The sequence below is a fragment of the Lycorma delicatula genome, chromosome 1, assembly GCF_047948215.1.
Source record: "Lycorma delicatula isolate Av1 chromosome 1, ASM4794821v1, whole genome shotgun sequence".
In the NCBI taxonomy this organism is placed as follows: domain Eukaryota; kingdom Metazoa; phylum Arthropoda; class Insecta; order Hemiptera; family Fulgoridae; genus Lycorma; species Lycorma delicatula.
The window spans coordinates 67322266-67346227 of record NC_134455.1 but is presented as its reverse complement, the minus strand read 5'-3'; the positions used below and the strand labels follow the sequence as shown (position 1 = coordinate 67346227).

Here is a 23962-nt window from a genome sequence, read left to right as displayed (position 1 = left end):
AAAAAACTCACACTATATCTTCCCTGGACTTGACAACATTTGTCTCTGTACATTCTCACACCTTCCCAATTTGGCGCTACAACATCTATTGTGTATTTATAATGGTTTATTCTCTGCACAAGTCTTCCCAATTGTCTGGTCAGAAACCATTGTTGAACCAATACTTTAACCTAGTAAAGACAAAGCATGCCCCTCAACCTACTGCTCTATCTTCTTGACAGGCTTATGGTATTTAGAGTTACATGGCCTTTTGTCTCCTGAACAGTGCTGTTTCCACCAAGGAAGATCTTTCATTGAACATTTAGTGTCACTGGAAACAGCTATCCAAAATTCTTTCTTGGTCCACCAGGACTTTTTGCTGTCTTCTTTGATATCAGAAAGGCGTATGACACTGCCTGGCGTCATGGTATTCTAAACACCCTTAAAGAATTGGGAGTTGATGGCAATATGCTTGCTTTTATTATGGGCTTCTTAAAGAACCAATCTCTCCGTGTTCATGTTGGTGATTTTTTATCGAGTAGTGTTGCCTTGGAGATTGGAGTGCCTCAAGGAATTGTAATTAAGTGCCACCTTAAAAAGTGTTATACCCACGAACACTATTAATAAATGTGTGCAGCCACCTGTTTCATGTTCTTTATTTGTTGATTTTGGTATATGTGTTACGTCCTGTTCAACAGCCACAGCAGAGAAACTACTACAGAACACTATCTCGCCATGAAGGTTGGTCTAAGTTTACTAGCTTCACTTTTCACCTGAAAAAACAAGATGTGTAGTCCTTTTTGCCTGCGAGACCCTTTTATTCTCTCTCCCTCCCTCCCTCCCTCACCCATCCACTCTCTCGCTCTCACACACATCAAGTTTTTAGGTTTATATTGCTTTTTACGTGGTCAAACACATTAAACAATTAAAAACAAAATGTTCCAAACTTTAAGATATGCTGCGCGTTCTTTCTTAGCAGCACCTATTGGGATTGGGTCGGTCGTGTATGTTGTGATATTATTATTCATTAGTTCACTAGATACAGTACATCATGCTTTCCTTCATCTTGCTAAGGTGCCTTTTGATCAAGCCTTATTGCAAGCATTGTTGTTGACAGCGGTGAGCCATTACTGTGGGGTAGATAGAACCAACTTTTAACATCTTATATTAACTGTCTTAAAGAACAGCCGATCATTTTTAATATACTCCTTGCAAATCCTTATTTACAAAGATATGAGGACCATCCACATTATACAGCACCAATGGGTGTTCATACTTTGCGTTTACTACACCTTTTAAATTTTGACACATTTTCTACTTGAATACAATGTATTCCTGTTCATATAATCTGTGGAAAATCAACCCTATAAAATTTAATTTTGACCTTACTATATGCAATAAAAAATCTACAGCTCCTTTTGTCTTTAAGCAAATGTTTTACAATTTTCTCTGTAAGACAAATCCAGATGCAGTAGTGTGCACAGATGGATTGAAACAGAATGATACCGTAGGATGCACATTTGTAGTTGACAGAATCTATGTGTTTGGTCTATCTGGTATTTGTCTTTACTGCTGAACTGTACGTTATCAATAAGGCTTTGAATATCATGAAGCCAAAATGCTGTCATATCCTTACTTGTACTGACTCGTTTAGTGCACTCCAAGCTTTAGAAGCTTTTGTGTTCTAGACATCCTATTGTTACCAAAATGTATAATGCAATCACTGAGTTGAACATCAAAACACACAAGTGAGTTGCTGCTGGATTCCTCCTAGCCATGTGGGAATTCTGGTTAATGAATGTGCAGATTCTGCGGCTAAAGACGCATGTAGTCAACCATCCTTCTCCACCTGTGTTGCTACTTCCGACTTTATTCATTGCGTAAAATACACACTTTCAGCAAGGTGACATTAAGTGGCAAGGTGACTGGACTGCTACAGTAGATAACAAAGTCTGGTACATTAAAGATACTGTGTTACCATGGGACTCATAAAGAAAAATTCATCGAGAAGAAGTGGTTCTTTGTCGATTGTGGTTAGGACATACCACAGTCACTCATAAATATCTGATAAGCTGCAGAAAATGCACCACTGTGTAAGATGCAACTGCCGCTTGACTGTGTGCCACATCCTTGTGGACTACATATGTTATGCAGCTTTAGGTCTTAAATTTAATTACTAAAGAACTTTCACCATATTCAGTAATGAATAAACTATTAGATGAAGTGTTGTTATTTCTCTGATGGAGCAGTATTTTTGCTATGTTTTTGTATGTTTTTGTTCTTTAATATTTCCGTTACTTGAGAAGCCACCCTTTACACTTTTCTGAGACTGTTAAATTTTATGTATGTTTAGTTAAATTTTATATTTTTATGTTTACCCTGTTTTAAAATAAACAATTTTTTTTATTTTAAGTTTATGACTGTGATATTAGTTTTAAGTGATATTTTATCTGTGATATTAAGTTTTTGTTGCTTTAATTTTTTAGTTTAGTTGTTAATTTCTTTTTTCTTATATTTTTATTCTGGGCAGTGATAACGCAAAAATCCCTTTTTTTCACCCCTTTAAAAAAAAAAGAGTAATTTATAGTTCCAACATGACATGTTAGTGCTCCTTGTAATTTGATCTGCTTGCATAATATTCACTGTAAGAGTGTCATGTTTGAACATGCATATGATATGTTTGAACATGTTGTGCTGTCAGTAGTATAAATGGGATTGCAGAACATCAGTTTAGTTTGAATGCAAAGCATGCATTTGGTGCCTTTATTTAAATTTTTTAAAGTATAGTTTGACTGAAAATAATAATTGAGGTTTCGGTTTCTTAGTCTCTGGTCACAACTTTCTTCATATCACAGTGGCCTCCACAGGGGTCGTGACTCACAGGTTGAGAAATGCCGTTCTTAAGGAATTACTCTCCTTTTCTATCTTGGTTTCTTGCTTTTTGTGGTGATTTTATTGTTCATTGCTACCTATACTAAATCATTGCCCTATTAATTATGCATGTAACTTGTCAGAAGGAAGTTAAAACAAATTTAAGAGGAATAACGAAAAGGAATAGATACAACATATTAACACTGTGTAGATATAACTTTTAGCTCTGCTTTGGCCGAGGAACTGGCCAAGTAAAGAGATGAAAATATAACGGGAAGCAAAAAACACACAGGATGGTGGCGAGGGAGCCATGGAGAAAAGAATTATGTTTCCTTCCCCATATTTTACATTGCTCAAATAGAGCAAACAAAGATTCATTCCATTACATAATGAAAATTGCCGACTTTTCCCGCACTTTCTGCTATTCCTTTTTTGTTTTATATTCAAGTTATAAGCTGAGTCTATTTAATACTTATGTATAAGTATGCAACAATAATTTAAAAAAAAAGTATTTGTACATAAGAGGGCAATTCTGAAAGTAACCTCCGATTGACTATAAATAAAAAATTTGCATAGACAAAAATATTTAATTTCATATGACTAAACTACAGCATTTAACTATTTTTCAACATAGTTGCCATTTAAATTCAAGCATTTGTCATAGTGTTTCACTAATTAATTTACAAATACTTTCTTCATAAAATTCGCTCGTCTGGGGACCTAGCAAACCTATCATGGCATTTTCAAGTTTTTCCTGTCGTCATTGAAGTGCTGAGATGCAAGCCACTTATTTCTTCATGTGAATGAAGATTTGAAAATCACTCTGTGCTATGTCCGGGGAGTAATAAGGGGATGATCAAAAATGTCTCATTGGAATTGATTCAGAAGTTCTCGAGTTCTTCAAGCACTGTGAGGACAAGTATTGTTATGAAAAAAAAATAGAAGTTTTTTCAAAGTTTCACAATAAACTGCTGAAGTAGCTTCTGGTGTCGATATGAAGTAGCTACTTGTCCCTGTAGGGATATGATATGTTTCTCTAAGCATGTGCATGTGCATAATTTACAGAGGAAACCCTTGATTAGATTAATGTGATTAATGTATTCTTGCAACACATTGCATATACCAAAACAGTACTAATTAAACTAAAAAAAGTAAAGGGAATACAAATAATGAATCCTTGATAATATTAAAATTATTATTTAAGAATATCAAATTATAGTAAAAATTAAAATTTAATTTTTACAAAATTACATATATTTTATGTATAGAATACATACATTTATTTTTTACAAAACAACTTAAAATTCAAAAAAATCTTTTTAGATTCAATTGAACAGTGGTAGCTTCTCCTACCTTTCATGACTTTATGACAATAATTAATTTATTTAGCTAGCCCTTGGCGATAATTCATGCTTCTCTCTTTATTTGGATCAGCCTTCAAAATGAGATCTTTTGCTTCTTCAACTGATTTGAACAATTCCTCAAGTTTTTGACTGAAATTTCTTTGGGTGTAGTTTCTGTTTCTTTTCTGTCTTCCTAATATGTCTGTTGATGCTTAATTAAAAATAGATTGTCTGCACTTAGTTCTTTTGATTGTAATTCCAATAATTTTTTTATATTTTCTTTAAAGCCGAGGTTTCTTCCTGATTTAGCAATTTCATCAGTAATGTCACTGACTGGAATGCTGAAACCACCAAAATTGTTTGTTCATTCAGGCAAAAGATTCTGCCAAACTGCTCTCATGCACCTGTCTGTTACTTCACTCAAAGACTCGTGAATGTATTTAACTCTTTATTTAATATCATAATTTTTACAAAATTCTTTTAAAGTTGGGCGAAAGTTCTTGGCGTATAAAATGTTTTAAATGTAGAAGTAACTCCTTGGTTTACTGGTAGTAATAAAGCACTCAAATTTGGTGGTAGAAATATAATATTTATATAACTATATAAATTATTAAGTGAAGTGGCATTATGTAGATAATGAACAGGAACATTATGTAGTTTCAAAAAGGCTTTAATGTGTAAATTATCTTCCTAGCAGTATTTCTCATCTGTGGACAAAAATGCATATTGAATCATTCTTCAAACAACTGCTTAGTTACCCAAGCTTTTGTGTTTGATTTCCAAATTACTGGAAGAGATGCTTGTTACAGCCTTTAAATGTCCTTGGGTTCCTTATCTGATAAATTAGTATCAGTGATAATTTCAACTTGCCTTCAGCATTACCTCCAAGTAGAAGTGTTAATTTATCCTTAGATGCTTTGTAACCTGGAGTCGTTGCTTTTCTTGCCAGACATTTTCTTGTTTGCTTTTTTTGCTAGATTAGTAGGATTTCATTGACGTAGAATGTTTAATGATAATCATACCCATTTTGTTAAATAATTTTCTTTAACTTTTTAGCATATTTGGCAGTTGTATATTTATGAACACTTGCCACTTTGCTTGTAAGTTAACATTTTTTAAGCTTGATAGAGCTTTGAAATTTTCTAACCAGCCCTTACTTGCATTAAGTGTTATCTTCCTGATATTTATTTTCTTAAAGTGAAAAAAAAATGCTCAAAACTTGGATCTTGATATTGTTTACATCAGCAGCAACAAACTTTTGATTACAATCTTTCAACTAAATAAGCAGCAAATCTTCCATTTCAGTCATTCATGGCTTCTGTTTTTAGTGGATTACATATCTAAAGATGAAAATGCAGTTCTGTCTTTTTCTTTGTAATCACTAGCTCTGTTTAAAACTGCATATTGTAGAACCAACGAAGCCTGGTGCTCTACATATTCATTCCTCTTTCCCATTTAGTGCTTTTCATTTCCCATTATCAAATCACTAAAAAATTTCAAAGTTTGTATCAAAGGTGATGATGAGTTTTCATTTATTACTCTTTTTCTTGTCCATTTCTTTAAAGAATAATTCTTAAATAGAAAATTTATTGACGAATTGTTAAGCAGAAGGAAGAGTTACATATGCCTGTTGACATGAGTACCGGATAGAAACTATAGACATGGCTGGCTATATGTATAATAAAAAAATAACTATAAATAAAAAATAGTTATGAAAATTTAAAAGAAAAGTGTCAAAAAAAATTTGTTTTATGATAGTATTTTAATAAGAAAAATGTATTGTTTTTAACTTCAGATTCTTCAAATCAGAAGGTGTGGATGATTCATTTAACTTATTGTTTTATGTTTTTTCTGACATTTTAAATCTGGTAAAGGCGTATACATGTAAAACTAAATATAATACCATAAAGCCATGGATAAATGTTAATCTAGTACATAGAATTAGAAAATTTTAATAATTACTTTTTGACTATACCAAAACAGATTTAGAAAGAAACAGAAACAAATGACATGTATTCTGATAATAAATCTAAAAAGTATCTTTTCTTTGCAGAACCAAAGAAAAGCCATTTCAGCCATCGCTGAATGGCTTCGACGCCATGTGGCACTTTCCTTGTAGTAGTCCTGAAAAGGGATGCTGAGGTTTTTGGTGTGGTGGCCTCGAAAAGGGCCATTGGTGCATTTTGTGAGGTAGCTCTAAGAAGTTGTTGGGTCCTGAAGCTGGTCTCTGGTGATGTCGGCTTGGCTGTAATTGAGGGGGAATTGCGGCTTATCCATTGGAATCAGACCGAGCTTCCCCAAAGTGACAGTTGGGTCCCACTACAGTGTGGCAGTGGTGGTCCCCAAAGCCCCACAGTGTCAGATTGATGTCAGTCGTCTTCCATTGGTGCGACCGAGGTGGTTCTCCTCAAGTGCACAGACTGGGGTGGCTCCTGCTGCTGGGCTTGCCAGCCAGTGTAATGGAAGCATGAAAAACTGTAGCATATGCGCTCAGCAGCTCCCTTGGCAGGCTAGCCAGGCCTGCTGCTCTGGTGGGGATGTTGCATTGGCCAGGATGTCCCACGTTGAGCCGGCCATGAAACTTCTTTTTTCTTTTTCCATCATCTTTTCCAGGTGGTGGTTGACAACAAATTGAAAATTCGTTCTGATCACAACTTTTTAGAAAGCTGCTCCTCACCACTTGCAGGTGGTGGGAAAGCTATGCAGTTAGCTACTTTGTGGTAATGATGCTTGTGCATTGTGTTCGCCGATATGAAGCTTGGTATGTATGTGACAACTGCTTTTCCCAGTGGAAAAAAGTCAGTTGCCACCACTAGGAACCTGTTGCCACATTCCATTTCTGGATGTGGATCCATTAAGTCAATTACCTACATGATTCCAACAAGTTGTAGGCCTACAAGGTTGCTGATTGCCTGGTGCAGGGTTTGGCACTCATTTGTAGCAATTGCATGTGTGGCACCTGTGGGTGTACTGCTGAACGTCCTTGTAAGGCCCTGCCAATCATAGTATTGGTGGATTGTCCACCAGGTCTCTGCTCCACTCCAGTGCTTCTGATGTGTTGTGATAAGTGTTGTGTGACAACCGAGCGGTTAGCAGATGGGACATACACTCCCACTGGTTGGGGTCCTGCTCTAGTGCTACATCCTCCTGTCCATGCCGTCTTTGTACACTTTGAGGTGGTGCATGAGACTGAATTTGAAAACTGGTGTAATCATTAGTATTCTCGATCAGCTTCTTGTGCCTCCTGCACCTGCTGGAACAGAGAAGTGGCAACAACTTCTTGCAGTCAGGGTGTTACTGCTTCACTCTCTTCTTGGCTGCATTCAGTTGGTTGTAGTCTATTTTCATCTTGCACCATTTTAGTATTTTCTTCTTCCATCAGTTCTCTTGACAACATATCTGGTAGTTCATTCTCCTGACCAGGACAGTGCTGTAATGTAAACTTCTGTTGTTCGCTCCTTTTATAGGTGCCTGCGAGTGGTGGGGCCACAGTGCCACTGTGGTGGGAAAGCTGCATGGTCAGCTACTGGGTGGGAGTGATGCTTGTGCAGGTGCATACATATTATGTACTCCTGCTGACATCTGAGCAGCTAACATTGTATTCATTGATATGAAGCTCGATATGTATGTGGCAACGGTTCATAATTAAATTCTCTACAAGTTTTTTTTTTTTTAAATTACTGATTTAACAAAGTTATTTTATGTCAAACATAAAAAACAGGGTTTTTTATCCTCAGTTTATTGGTTTTCACCCCATTTTTATCAAAAACTATTGAGCTATGGTTCTGGGATTTATTTTATTTGATTTCTCAAGTCAAAAACCGTAAGAGATTACCAGTTCCTCTTAATTATCATCCTAAAAATTTCAGTACGATCTCACCGAGGTTGCTGAAATCCAAGCGAAATCTTTCACTAACTGTAACTCGCAAACAAAGCATGTTAGGACATATGTTTATGTGAACTTTTTCTATTATTTTCATGAGTAGAATAGGTTATGAAAGTCTCGGCAAAACTTTCTGATGCATTCCTGTATATTTAAAAAATAAAGTAAAATATTAAAAATAAATCAGATAAATTATTGGTTGCTCCTGTAAAAGTAGCTGGCATAAGCTAAGTTCCCTATTATTTAATAATCAAATTATACATGTAATATTGTAATAAATATTACTTATTAGGTAGTTATTATTAAATAAATTATTATTCAAATTAAAATTTATTAATAAATAAAGAATTATTTATCAAAATATTACCTGAATAAAAAATAAATTTATTGCAGGCCTCTAATTATGGTGATTAAAATCCCAGAGATTCAGCTCTCAATGCTTCAGAGGGTGTGAAAAAAAATTCTCAATTGTTGAAGTGCATTAATCAAATTTTGTACTGCATATTAAGGAATGGTGTTAAACTTTTTTATTTGACCCTTTAAGGGAGTCCTTTGTGTGTTTTTTCTCAGCTTCTAAAAGGGATATAGACTTGATCTTTATTTTAAAATATTTCTTGTACAAATTTCCAAAAACTTATTTCTGTGTTTTTCTTTTTTTTTGTATGAGGGTGGAAAGGGGGTGAAATGTGATTGGAATGGAAATTTTAAAACCATCTTTGATATCTTCTAAAATCAATATGATTTATTATGTGAATTTTGCCTTTTTTTGAATTTTTATGGAACAAATTGTAACACAATTGAGTTTTCTGACCTACTTTTACAAATAGGAAATGAAAAGTACACTGAATTTGAGAAAAGAATACTACAACTGACATTAGGTACAATACTATCTTTAAAAGATCTCTCATTGTCAAAATTTACCCTGACATTGTCAATTTAAGGTAAAATCTATGGGTTGGCTATGCAGTAGAGCAATTTTAACATAAAAAAATGAACATCTGCTGAGATGAATGATAATTTATTGAATTCTGACAAGGAGAAAGGATAGAGGCAGATCTGTCAATTCAGTATTGTAAGTAGATACTGTAGTGCAGTACCCACTAAAATTTCTCAACACACTCAGTCCTCCTGGCTTTCTAGCATGCAGACTTATTCTAAAAGTTGAAACACCTTATTTTATTGCAAAATCTTTGTCCAGCCAAAAATACTTTCTCAAATAAGATATGTAATACTATTAACTGTTTGCAGTCCAGGAGTACCCTTTAAGCTCATGACACTGTCAAAACCAAATGATTTTTGTATTTTAAATGATTCCACTGCAGCTTTTACTTCAACTTTTGTTGTTTATTTATACAGCAACAACAGATTGACGCTCAATAACAGTTATGGATGGATAATAATGAATTTTGTATCGTGTGAAAAATACCATGCCTAACAGGGAACTCAAATTCAGAACCTTCTCCTGAAAATTCAGAACTTCCTGTAGAAAAACAGAGTTGTTACCATACCATCGTAGAGATTAGCTCACTTAGTTATTTCCTGTCATACATTGCTTGATGAATTCCTGTACTCAATGAGTCTTATGCACTCATTGATCTTCCTCATATTTGTCTTATCATCCAGCAGCAGTTATGTTTAATAATTTCATTACAATTACTTATTGGTGACCACTGTTCTATCAAACTCCACTGGTGATAACAGAATTTCTTCTTTATATTTTATTGTGATCACTGTCCATCGTCCATGTGGTCTCTATATTTTATTTTTAATCAAGGGAAGTATGTTTTTTGTATATGGTTATATTTTTGGAATAACACGGTTATCTGTAGCAGCCACACAAGTACAGTCTCTCATAATACTGATTACTTAGTGGTGATCTAATTACCTTTGTTATTTTAATTTTTATTTTCATTATAACTCGATCATGCTTCCAGAATTTTAATTTATTTTTTTAAAAAATCATAAACAAATTCATGTTGTTTTAAGAATTAAAAGTGATGCTATTCTCTGAGAAATACATATTTCTATATAAAATGCATGTTTATTAAAAAAAATTTTTTGATTTAAAAATTTTGTTATCCATTTGAAACTTCACCATGTCAAAGTAGACTTTGACAAACAAGATCATAATAAAGTTTGATCTCTACCCATCTACTTAACAAAAAAAAAAAAAAAAAAAATTGTTATCTTTCCACACCAGGAACAATTGAATTAAAGGTGATCAATGTTACTACAACAGTTTTAAAAAAAATATTTTATTATTTGATGATGTTTTTTTATTTTCTTCTACAATTTTTATAAGATCAGTAGTTCAAATTTACTATCATTATCACTGATGATGCACACTTTAAACATCTTCTACAAAGGCTATTATACTTTATTAACATATAAATTGTATTATATTATTGTAATGATGTACAACAGTTTCTCTTCTCTTGGATTTATTGTGATAAAATGCTTATCTACATCTATGATTGAAAGTTGTGAAACGATACAATTTTCTGTTGGAAAACTGAAAATTTCATTTTTTGGAACTGTACAGCTTCTCAAACTGAACGTAATTTAGTAACTCACAGTATTATTACTCAATGAAAAATAATGCTGTAAAATGTAAATAATCTTGGTTCAAGCTTTATTGCTAGTCTATAACCTGAGTAAACATTTTACTATGCCTTTTTTTAGTCCATATTGTTTGTTATGATTTTACATAGATTTCATAAGAAAGCCTACCTACCTATTGTAATAGTTACCATGATTTGACTTCCAAAAAATCTCAACATATCTTCATGTTTCAGATTCCCCAGACCCCAAAACCACCGTCAATTCAAAAGTTTATATATATATATATTTCACTTTCTTGTGGACATGATAACTGCCATAATTTTGCACCAATCACTTTCAAATTGATACATAAAATATAACGACCCAAAATCTCAGTCAAGTTCATTATTGGACAAAATCAGACCATGGGGTTGAATGCAGGGATTTTTCGAAAAAAAAATATTGTTATAACTAAGAAAACTATTGAATTTGTTTAAAGTTTCTACTATTCTTTGGATAAGAGCCTATAACTTATCTAAGTAAAGTTTTTTGATATTACCATTCATTGGCCCAGGGGGTGTAAAAAATGGGGTTTTGAAGACAAAAAGTCGAATCGGTTTAAAGTGGTCATTAGTCCTCTAAACATTATCTAAAACTTTTGTCTGAAAAAACTTTTTATATGACCAACTATGGCAAGGAATGACCAAAATGTTGCAGGAATTGTAAGAATATGGATGGGGCTTGTATGCTAAACATTTGAAACTTTTTTCATATGCAACCATTGTCATATTAAGTAAATTTGAAGTAAAAAGATTTCCACCTTAACTTAAGGTGGAAATCTTTCTTATCCCCTACTTAGCACCGTTGAAATCTACCTCTGCCTTCTGGTTTGTCGAAAGGGATTTTTTTATTCCATTCATGAAATAATTGTTGATTCATTGACATTCATCACTCCCATAATAGTGCTTATCATTCTTTATTTGTGCACGATATGATTGTTAGAAGTTTTCTGCTAAGGAACTCATTGACAAAGCGTATTGTCGTAATGGGATTAATTATTGTGTTTTTTAAACCTGTGATGCTGTCTAATCTTTTGGCTGTAAGAGTGATCTTCTTTCTGCTCTTTTTGTTTTATTTTTTAAGGTAGGTTCAGATCGTCCAGATATTGAACTGGTTGATGAATAGATTGATCAATTTATCATGATTCAAATTTACCGATCTAATTAAGCTTGTGTGCTTGACCATACCAAACTGCTTAGTTTATTATATTCCTTACAAGCTAATTGAATGATGACTATCTTGGGTCGGTATTTATGTAACATTTAGTATTTTTAAAAATGCATTCTCTTTATTTATTAATATAAAAGTGTTCTCTGACTAATATGTTGCTTTAAAGAAAGTCCTTATTGCTTATATTACAATGTTTTATAATTGTAATATAAATTCAAATGTGGGAAAATTGATAATTTTTTAATAGCTTTTAGGAGTATTGAAATACCAAATTCTAAAATTTTACCTCTTTTTTTATAGGATGTTCTCTTGGTAATGTTGTTAAGGATTTGACTTTTGCTACAAGTAATGTGCGATATCTGTCAATGACAGTCCGTGAATTTTCAAAAGGTCCTGGAGTTTCAGAGTTGCTTACTATAGAAGAACGATTTAGTTTGCTAATGAATATTATAAATCGAAATTCAATCCCATTACCTGAAAGATTTAATCTGCCAAATTCAAACTGCTTGAGATGTAAGTCATATAAACTTATGTTACATTTATGAAGAATTATTTTACAGTTCATTTGTTCATTTTGGGTAGGTCAATTTATTTTACAGTTTATGGTAATTTTTTATTTTTAATCAGTTATGTTACAATATTTGGTGATTTATTTTTCTTTTTTAATAAAATTAATTTAAATCTTTTTATTATAAATCTCCGTGATGACAACGACATTGAACCTGATGATTTGTTTGAGTAACTTACTTTTTTTATTTTAAGGTTATAAAATAAACTTAATTTGTATATTTCATGAAAATTTTATGGTAAAGTTAAAAGTATGTTTCTTTTTTTCTTTTTTTAATATACAGTGCCGTTTGACAACTGTATATCTCCATTCATATTATATTTAAGTGACCATTTATGTATCTACCTTTCAGTGGATAAGTGTGACTGATCAACTTCACAGTTCAAAAGATTTACATTAAAAATATCCAAAAGTTTCCCAATATAAAAAAAACCTTTTTTTCGTGGTCAGTTTACTAAATTTATAACAGTTATTTATGTTGGTCTATGCAGGAGTGCATATATTGTGTGAAATAGTTATTTATAAACAAGTTGATTGTATGAGGAAACTTTCTCATACATTTGTTTCCTCATAGATTTGGGTGATAATTGGCAAAACATGGAGCTGCACCTTCAAGTAACTAGGTGTATCAGTAGTATTACAACTGTATCTATTCAGGATAAAGCCCATACTTATCAAAACATCATTCGGTTACCTTAAAAATTTGTGTTGTAACAGTTTTGGAGAGGAATCCACATTTGATTAATGCGGTGGCATTCCCAAGAATTGAATAAACTGGATAGATGTGTGCAAGAGATGTTACATGGTGAATTGCATTTTCACTCATATAAAATGCAAATCTCCAGCCATTTAATTGCTGTTACAAAGCATTGCTTATCCATTGTTGCTACAGGTGATGCAGTAGTATTGAATTTATGACGACATCAAGAGTTGCCTCATCATAAATAATGAGGCAGTATTCTTGCTCGGTGGATCTGTAAACTAACAAAACTGCCAGCATTGGAAATTATTATTACGAAGATGAAGATTATGATATAGATTAGATTATTTTATTCTACGAGTAAGGTATGTGTTCAATTATTATGCTATGAACTGTACAGAAATTACACAGTGTGCAAAACACTGCTTACTGTTTTAAACAGCCTGTGTAAAGAGAGCATATCCATGTATGAACTGAGATCCTACGGCGGGGACTTATGCTGTGCGTGCAACCCGCTGATATTAATGGTAATGAGTAATAGTACAGATTATTGAGATAAGACTTTTTCTTTATGTTATCGGTGTTGCGAAGAAATACCATTTATGTACCCCTCCCACAAGTGGGGTAGTGTTGGACTCGCACGGGTTCGGCTAGATGCTGTTATTAAGAACCTATGTGTGCCCACACCTTACTTCTAAAACTCCTATTTCACTGTTCCTCTCCATTTGTGTTGGTTCAACAGTTAAGTATTACACAACCCCTGGGGGTGCCTTAAATTCAGAGGCTCAACAGTCCCTGTGTCTCATCACCATCACCCATCCACGCAAGCGCAGATGAACGATGGTTCCACAGAGGGCTGTCCTTCACTCCCTCACTCTCCAGTCAATTCATCTGATGTTGCTGGACTTTTGCATCAATTCTTGTACCAGAACCTTTAGTGCCTTATCCATCTTTTATGTCTTTTCTGATCTAATCTTATGTCTCTTCTGATTTTTTCTGTCTTTTGTTTCCTATCACCATTCCTAATTCTCCCCAGGAGTCCCCGAACGATCATCAGAACCAACACATCTGAGCATGTTGACCCTCATGGCCGGGGCTGTCTGCCCCTAGCCCTATAACTAATATCCCTGTCATCTTCCTTTGTCTGAATCACCAATGTAGCAAACACACTAAATGCTCTCCAGTTAGTTTCAGAAGCCACTATATGCTCCACTAGATTGTCTAGTCACAAGCATTGTATCCCATATGTCATTCATAAGACACTCCATTCCGAGTAGGAACATTGTATGCCCAGCTGTGTCCTCCCCACTGCAAAACATACAGTGAGGAGAACCTGTTCTACCAATTTGATGTAAATATTTTTCAAATGCACCGTGTCCTGTAAACATCTGGGTTATATAAAAATACTTCACCACTGTTCCTTCCTTACCACATCTCCAGATTAAGTATTAACCTCCTATTCCATATAGAGCCATCACCTTCAGACCACCTCACCTTCCAGATTTCAATGGCAGTCGCCTCTGCCTCTTGTATTACTGACACCCTCATGTCTGAGAATACGCATTTCACCTGCAGGTCCACTGGAAGAACAGCGACCAGCATGCATGCTGAATAATACAAAATAATTCTATAAGCCAAAATCACTCCAATGAGAGCCCATCTGTGAACACTGTAATTTGTTTAGGTTCTTCTTAATCTTGACTGCTGCCCCCCCAAACTGGAATGGCATATAACAGTGCTGAGGTGACCACGGACATTATCACCCTTCTTTTTGATGCCTGTGAAGCTGCGTGAGTTGTCACAATCAAATTAATTATCTTCAGAGTCCTCTTGGCTTTTTTGCATTTCTCAACTATATGCTGTGTAAATCTACATACACGGTCAATAATCACACCCAGATATTTGAAGTTCCTTTTATTTTGGAGCAATTGACCCTTTCCCACTCAGAGATTTATTTTGCCTATATTACGTCTGCCTATGAGTGTAGTGTACTTGTTCTTGTGTGGAGCTAACTCTAATCCATTATCAGGTATCCATTCATCGATTTTCTCCAAGGCTGTATTTCCTTTTACCTCAAGTTTGGCCTCTGTCCTGTCGCCAAACAGAACTGCTAAATCATCAGCAAACTGTGGTGGGGGGGGGGGGGATTTGGGTTGAAGGTGACGAAACGGAAAGAGAGTTTGGCAGTCAGGTTGTGACAAGAGTTAATTATATGTAACATGTTTATTGGCAGCTATCCGTGCCACTTATGCACTGTGCAACTACTATCTGTGCTGTTTCTACCATCAGCATGCGTAAATTGCATTTTTTCCGTCCTTCATGATCAAACTTGTTTTTGTCAAAAATTCTGCAGATTTTTTTTGTTATGTTTGGGGTGAGTTAATGGTGGAAAGGTAAAAAAGAAATAGAAGTTTTGTTCAATGAATGTGTCTCACATATTTCGGAGTGAAAATAGGAGATCAAGACAAAACTTGGGCACACCACTATGTTTGCTACACATGTGTTGAAGGACTTAAACATGGTAATTAAAGGGTGAACAAGAAGCGCTCAGATTTGGAGTTCCAGTGGTCTGGTGAGAGCCATGAAATCATACCAATGATTGTTACTTTTGTTTGACAGGTGTTCATGGTTTCAATTTGAAGAAAAAAAAAGAATTATGGGTCTCATGGGTTATACGACCACCACTATAAATATCCAATAAATATCTGCCCATGTTTGGTTATGAGATACCAAATAAATATATATATATATATTATAAGACCCACCAAACTTAACCTACGCTTTTTAATGTTGACTAGCAAGCAAAGCGATCATAGATTAAGTTTGGTTAGATTATATTTATACTTTTAGATTTATCCACCAAACTTAAACTATGCTTGCTAACCTTCACTAGCAAGCGAAGCAAGTGTAGTTTAAGTTTCATTAGATTATATTTATACTTTCAGATTTATTATTTATTTTATATATATATATATATACAAAGACAGATAACCGAACATGGATAGATATTTATATGGTGGTCGTATAACCCATGAGACCCAGAATTATCTATCCAAATATGTCATTTTCTTTACATCTGGTTCCTTTATATAATTTATCAAACCATATAAAATTTATATAATTGTCAAACTGATATTGAAAAAATAATTTATCTGTCTATTGGTGATTTTCAAAAATTTATTGGTATTTGTATTTTAAGTTTAGTTTATTCTCAGACAAACCTTTTAGGATGATACAGTAGGGTTAGATATTGTGAAACAACAATGACAAATTAAAAAAAAATTAATGTTTTTTCAATTTTAACAATAATTCAGAACAAATGGAATCTGACTGTCCTAACTATGATAAATTGTTCAAGTTGAGGCCAGTAGTAAATTATTTTACAATAAATTTCTTACTATTCGTTTATTGAGCAACTTTCTATTGAAGAAGAACAAGTCTGCTCAGTACAACATTATAAACCATTTGTATGAATGATGCTATTGCAAGCCAGTTCAGTTCCCATTAATAAATGCAATTGTTTGTAATATATTTTCCATGTTTAATCCTTTCTACTGATTCTACATGTGCTTGTGTGGTATACCAGATGTAATGTAAAAATATCGAAGAATAAAAGTAAAAAGTATAATTTTTCTTATACATAGCATTTGCCAATTATATAAAGGTTTTCTATAAAATATGTGTTGTGTTTATTTCTTAAGGATGTATATGTATATATGATACTATATATACATATATATATATACACATATGCATTATGATTACTTATTTTTCCTGTTGTGGTCGGGAGATGTTTAGGCAGTCATGGCTCTCTTCGCTTGCCCTTTACATCTAACAACCAAAGGGATCTACCCCTTGGACCCCGTTGTGTTAATTAAACTTATGTTTTTGAAAATAATAATAATGACAAATAAAAATTAAAGCCTGTTCAATTTATAAAAAAATCTATTGTAATTTCTTCAGATCAACAATTTGGCAATGCAGGACCCGAAACTTTGACTGATCTAAGAATGTGGGTTTCAAAACAGTGAGCCTCCATCTTAAAAATATAACTGGTTACTTGTACTTTGTATAGGCAAAAATGTATTTTGCCTGGTTCTTAGCGTTACCCGACAAACATCATTATGAGGGGACTGTACTTCATTTCTTATTTAAAAAAAAATCTTTTAATTAATTTTCTTCTATGTTTTTTAGTCAAGTAATCAGTGGCAGGTGCAGCCAGTTACGTACACATAACAGTAACTGTGGCTGTGTTGGTTGAGCCGCCGCACCATACATCTTTGCACTTTTTATAAAATCAAAATTTAAAAAAATTTGAAAATTGTTTTTATATATTTATCTGAAGGGTAATTGCAAGCCCCAATCTAGTGAATATCTTGTTTAGTGTAGTCGAAAATGGTGAAAATTTGCAGTCATTTTAAAATTTTTTACCTTTCTTCATCTCTTTCAAGGTCAAATTTTAAAAAATCTAGAATTTGGTTTTCAGTTATTTACATGAAAATTACACACACACTAAAAATCAAGTTTATATTTTCATTTGTTACAGAGAAATAAAAAAAATAGACTGGTTTAAAAAAAAATTCAAACCCATTTTAATCCTGTAAACTCTGAATTTCAAAACATCCTTTCTTAGTGCACACTTTCACCATAAGAAGAACATGTGTTCTTGCTGAGAGTATATATATATACATACATTCACACAAGATCTGTAAATAAAGTAATGAGACTGGTTCAGAATAACTTTTTATTTACAATCCAGTTATACATGGACTTCCTTATATACGCTTCAAACGGTTTTCCCACTCTTCATAGCAGTGTTGGACTCAGAAAACAGAATATCCTTTAGATAGTTACATTTTTAAAAATGTTTTCTACTGTTCCAAAATGGTGTCCTGTGAGGTGTATTTTTAAAGTTGGGAACAAGAAAAAATCGCAGGGACTCAATTCAGATAAATAAAGTGGTTGAAGAACTACAGGAAAATGTTTTTCTCTGCCAAAAACTCATTAACTGAGAGTGCAATGTGACAAGGTGCATTGTCATGATGTAGCTTCTAGTTTTCTTTGATGGCTGGTCTCACACGGGCAACTATTTTCTGCAGTCTTTCAAGAATTTCTCTGTAAACATATTGATTTCTTTTCTTGTAGGCAAAAACTTCTTATGGACAATGTCATTCTATTGAAGAAACAAATTGGCATAATTTTGATTTGTTTCATGATGCTGCATCTTGACAATGCACCTCGTCACACTGAACTCTCAATTAATTAGTTTTTGGCAAAGAAAAGCATTACTGTAGTTCTTCAACCATTGTATTCACCTGACTTGAGTCCCTGCAACTTTTTACTGTTATCGACTTTAAAAAAAACACTTCAAAGGACACCATTTTGGAACAGTAAAAACATTAAAAAATGTAACCGACCATCTTAAGGCTATTCCGATTTCTGAGTTCCAACACTGTTATGAAGAGTGGGAAAACCATTTGAAGTGTTGCACGGCTTCCCAAGGGAACTATTTTGAAGGTGATAGAGTCCATGTATAATTGGATTGTAAATAAAAAGTTTTTCTGAACTAGTCTCATTACTTTATTACAGATCTTGTATATATATTTAAAAAGGATATATGGAAGGTTCCGGTTCGAATCAGGTATGTATTTTCCACACTACAAAATTTCCATCACATTTTCACCTTTCAGCTTAAACTTATTTGGTGAATTAAAGATGAAGAAAAATTTGTTGTAAAAAATATTATTACTTATCAGTAATTTTGTTGTTATTTATTCTGATCTTGACCTTGATATCTGTAACATTCATGATGTATCTATAAACATAAAAATAATTATTGACAGTCAGTATTTCAGAAAGCTAGTGGATGAATTTAAATTTCTTGAGAAACATACAAGGACACTCAGTGGATGGACCGAAGAAGAAGTGAAAAGTTGAAGGAAATGACTATGCATGCATAATCTTTGCAGAAGTGATTCTCAACCTTTCTAGTTCCATTAATCAAAAAAAAGAAAAAAGAAGAAAATTTTATTTGTCAAAAGAAAAAAGAAAAGAAAAAAAAATCAATGAATATTTCCCATCACTCCCAACCCAATGAAACCTAGTCTAAAGTATTTAGTTGCATTGGTTGCAATGAGTATGAACACCCATGTATGAAGTGTACAAACATGAACAACAGATTCCAACTTGATGTGCACGTGCTCCTTGTAATTTGTTCTTGCATAATATTCACCGAGAGATTGTCATGGTTGAACATGTATATGGTACATTTGAACATGTCATGCTCTCAGCAATATAAAAGAGGCATAGAAATTGTAGAACATCCGTTTAGGTTCAAATGTAAAGCTTGTGTCTGGTGGTTTAATTAAAATTTTTAAAAGTGTAGTATCATTAAAAATAATAATTGAGGTTTTGGTTTTTTAGTGTGCAGTCAAACGGTGTAACTGTTTTTTTCTTCAATTAAATTCTTTTGCAAAAAGGATAAATTTGTGAAAAAAGGTGAGCTACCTGTATCCAATGAATTAATTGGATAAAAATACAAGATTTTACAATGAAATTATTTAAATTATGGTTTTACTTAATTGGTTGGAAAGTCGCAGTGCGTTGTTTGCTTTCAAGTTGTCTCCAATGAAAGCATGAAGCCATCAAAATTAATTCGGCACTTGGAAACTAAACAGCTGAATCATAAAAGCAAACTCTTGGAAAATTACATACTTGGAGAAATCAATAAGCTTCTGTTAGTAAATCAAGCCATACTGATAAAACCACATTTGAAGTAATTTATCTTGTAGCATTAAGAATAGCCAAGATGTCCAAACCCCATACTATCGCAGCAAAGCTCATATTGCTTGTTAAAATTGATCGGTCAGTTTTTTAATAAAAAAAAAAGATGAAAAAAACACTGAAAAAATTCTGCTTTCTAACAACACAGTATGAAGGCGAATAAATGATATGGCTGGTGATGTTCATGATCAGATAATTCAACTAGTGAGGTTAAGTTAATTTTTTTGTATTCAATTTGATGAATCAACAGAATTTGTAAACATTGGTCAGTTTTTATGTTTTGTGAGATATGAATGTGATAAGGACAGATCAATCAAAGAAAATATGTTGTTTTGCAGATCAGTACCTGCTCATGCAACAGGACAATGTCTTTTTGATGTCTTTAATGAAGGTACTAAAAACTATAATGTAGAGTGAACAAAATGTGTTGCAATATGTTGTGATGGTGCAAAGGCGATAACAGGAGAGAACATTGGATTTCTGAAAAAATTAAAAGATCGTCTTATACCAAGGGTGGAATGGACATACTGCTTCTTGCTGAGACATGCTCTTGCCACTAAAATTATGCCAGAAAATCTCAAACAAATTCTTTGTAAACCTGTAAAAATGGTTAATTTTTGTAAAAGTCAACCATTACAGAATAGGCCGTTTGTTAAATTATGCTTTGAAATGGGTGAAAAGAAAAAAATCTTTTCCGTACAGAAGTCAGATGGTTATCATGGGGGAAAGTGTTAACCCAGTTTTTGGAATTGCGAGTTGAATTAATGGCATTTTTCCAGGAAAAACAAATGCCATTCTCAATGTTTTTACAGAATAATGAGCGTATGTTGCTGTTGGCTTATTTATTTGATGTATTTTTGCATTTAATTGATTTTAATGTGAATTTACAAGGTCGTGATAAAAACATTTTATTTATGACAGACAAAGTTCATGCTTTCATTAAGAAGCTTGATATCTAGATTATGCTCCAAAGAAAACATTTTGATGTTTCCACTTGCTTCCGATTATATTGAGAAAAATATGGATGAAGAGGTATTATTATTATTCACCACAGTTTGGATAGCATGAATATGCATTTTAGAGCCAAAAATTCAATTGGCAGACTATTACCTTGAAAATAAAAAAAATGATTTCATGAAGAGATGGGCATTGAATCTATCTAGTGAAACTGTAGCAGCTGCTAAGTTACCAGTTGAGATCTACAACCAGCTCATCGAAATGTCTGTCGTCCCATAAAATTTTACTAGTACAATTCACATCTGAAGATTTAAATACATTTTGGCATGCTCATCGAAGTGAATATGGAAATTTAGTCTGTTACCACATATATACCTACTATCGGCGGCCGAACACGGTATAGCAGCTCATGCAAATTGGCGCTCAGTATACAGACGCGCTGATACAAGCATCGCTACAGCCGCGCAGTTTTCCCATCATTGTGGTCCTATAGCCCCCACCACTCTCAGGCTCCAGTAAAAGAGCCTGCATGACAGTGAATTTTCAATTCATTGTTGACCACCGCCTGGAGAGAAGACCAAGAAGAAGAAGATGGAAGAAGACAGAAGAATTTCCCTGGCAGACCAGGGAAATTGGGAAAGTGGGAGGTCCCAACGTGGGACCTCCCACGGCGTGGGATTGCTCGGGGAGAACCGCCTCGGCCGCGCCGGTGAAGGATCTCCGCTGACACTGGGGGCCACTACTGCCATGCTGTAGTGGGAGACCCAACTGCCGCTGAAGGAAAGCCCGGTCGGACTTCAATGGACGTGCCGCAACTCTCCGACTTTGCCAGAGACCAGCTTCCGGACCCAACAGCTCTTCTCAGAACTAAGGCAAAAACTGCCCTTTTGAGGGCCACCACAAGGTTATGAATTACAAACCGTCGAAGCCATTTGACTACAACAGCCCTTCTCAGGGCTACCATAAGTTTAGCAATTACAACAAGCTGTTGAAGCCAATTGACAAGAAAAACGGCCCTTTTCAGGGCTACCATAAGGTTAGTAAGTGCCACGTGCTGTCGAAACCATTCGGCGGCAAGTCACATAAGCATTGAAAATATTAATCCCTTTCATGCCACGTCTTACCTCTGTGGAAAAGGTTTTTATATGCTAAAAACGAAATGTAGGAATCCTCTTTTATCCCTTGAAAATAATTTGGTTTTGTGTGTTTCTAAGTTAGATCCACATATGGAAAAACTTTTAAATGACAAACAAATGCAACGATCTCATTAATTTATTTTCTTTGTACGTTACTTATAAGTGCAAGTAACATTTTTATAATAAATTTTTTTTTCTCATAAAATGATTTCATTATTGTTTACGTGTAAGTTGTAGACTAATTTTGTGATACCCAGGTTGTGAAATTCTGATTTAAATTATTCAGTTGTATTCATTATCAAATGATGTCAGATCTCTCAGAGATAAATAATTATTTGATTTATCTACAGAATAATTGCTGTTGAATTTGTTAATAGATATACCTTTATTTTATTAAAAATTTGAAATTAAAATTGTACTTTATAGAGACTAAGTTCAAGAAGTATATTTATTCATAAAAATTGAGTTCTTGTTGCAAATAGTAATTGTAATTGTGATATCGTGAAAGAATTTGTTTCTTTTTTGTTTTATTTTATCTTTATTTTTTGTTACAGATAAGCAACCTGTACAATCTAATATCCAAATTGGTTTTAATCAACCTGGATATTATACCCAACCTGAATATTATAACCAACCTGAATATTTTTGTGCCACTGACGAAGAGTATAACTAACAGCTTCAGCTATAAAATCTAAGTGAGGGGGAGAGAGAGTGAGAGAGAGAGAGCTTACTTCAAATCATTTATTATTATCATTATATTTTATATAATTATTCATATGAATTATGGGTATTAATTCATATTAATTAAAGCTACTTAATAAATATTTTTTTAATAAATATGTAATAGTTTTATTCTTTATGATTAGCCCCTAAGAATCTGTAACATCCACGTACTCCTAACCTTATGTTTAATTATCATTACTAATTTTCAGTGCTCTCCTTACATTTAGTTTATAAAGAAAATTGTCATCTTTGGGTTCATCAAGTTACTTTTAATAACATTGAACTATAAATGGTGGGGTGGATTGTTGGTTGATTGATATGTGACATTCATCTGAAAGATGTATTTCTGATCCCTTTTCAATGGCTTTTGGTCATAAAAATCATGCCAAATCCAACATACCTAAACCAAAAAAAAAAAAACAGGGGGAAAATGGACTTAAAAATAAAAATAACATACTTAACTATTTTATTATTTTTTTTTTAATAATAAAAGGAAGGTTTTTTCTTGAGATATAGCTTTATTTAAATAAGGGTTCTTTAAAATTAAAAATATATCTGTCAATTAAATAAATCTTTAATTTATTTCAGTAATAGGCTTAATGTTGTTTTGGTTTGCAAATAATCCAAAATAATTTTTTTTTAAATATGCAACAAAGAATTAAAAATTTCCTAAAAATGTAATTACCAGTTTCATCATTTGAAATGTTTTCATCAGATTATAGTTCATTTTCTTCTAAGAATTTGTTAAGTGATTGATTGTTGGAATTCTCTTACAGTGTTAATGTTCATTTCACATAACACGAGTAAATTCCTTAATTTGTTTGGTTTATTTGAATTGATTTATTTTTTTTCAAAATAAAATTTTAGCTGATATAGAGGAATATCATTTTAATTTCAATCTTTAAAAATTGTTTGTTATTGTAATCATAGGTAAATTGTGTGTTTTAGAGCTTTTCTGTACAAAAATTATTTAATTTTCATCCATTTAACAAATATTATTCCTATCACTCTCATAACTTCCAGTCTTAATAATTTTTTTCGTAATGTAATAGAATCAGTCATTTTGTGGATCATTGTTTTGATGAGCTATATAAATTGCAGTATATCTACAAAAGGATCATTCACCACAAAGTTAGTGTGAACACTCTTACACTATCTATAATTATGTATGCTAACATCAAAATGCAAGTGGTTTGTTCTGTGAATTTTGTACTATTAGTGTGTAGAAGCATAGTTGAAATATTTATA

General features: G+C 33.2%; 1 protein-coding gene across 4 annotated transcripts in view; it reads left to right on the top strand.

Moving 5' to 3' along the window:
* The window catches only part of LOC142319146 (BTB/POZ domain-containing protein 3-like), a 60768-nt gene extending 37940 nt beyond the window's left edge, over positions 1-22828 (top strand). For 3 of the 4 annotated variants that reach the window (XM_075356129.1, XM_075356113.1, XM_075356122.1), the window contains exons 4-5: positions 12148-12360; positions 22546-22828. In XM_075356129.1, coding sequence (XP_075212244.1) covers positions 12148-12360; positions 22546-22664 — 332 coding nt within the window. In that variant the 3' untranslated portion in view covers positions 22665-22828. The remainder of the gene's footprint in view (positions 1-12147; positions 12361-22545) is intronic. The other variant, XM_075356137.1, reaches the window with a different exon arrangement.
* Positions 22829-23962: the final 1134 nt, after the last annotated feature.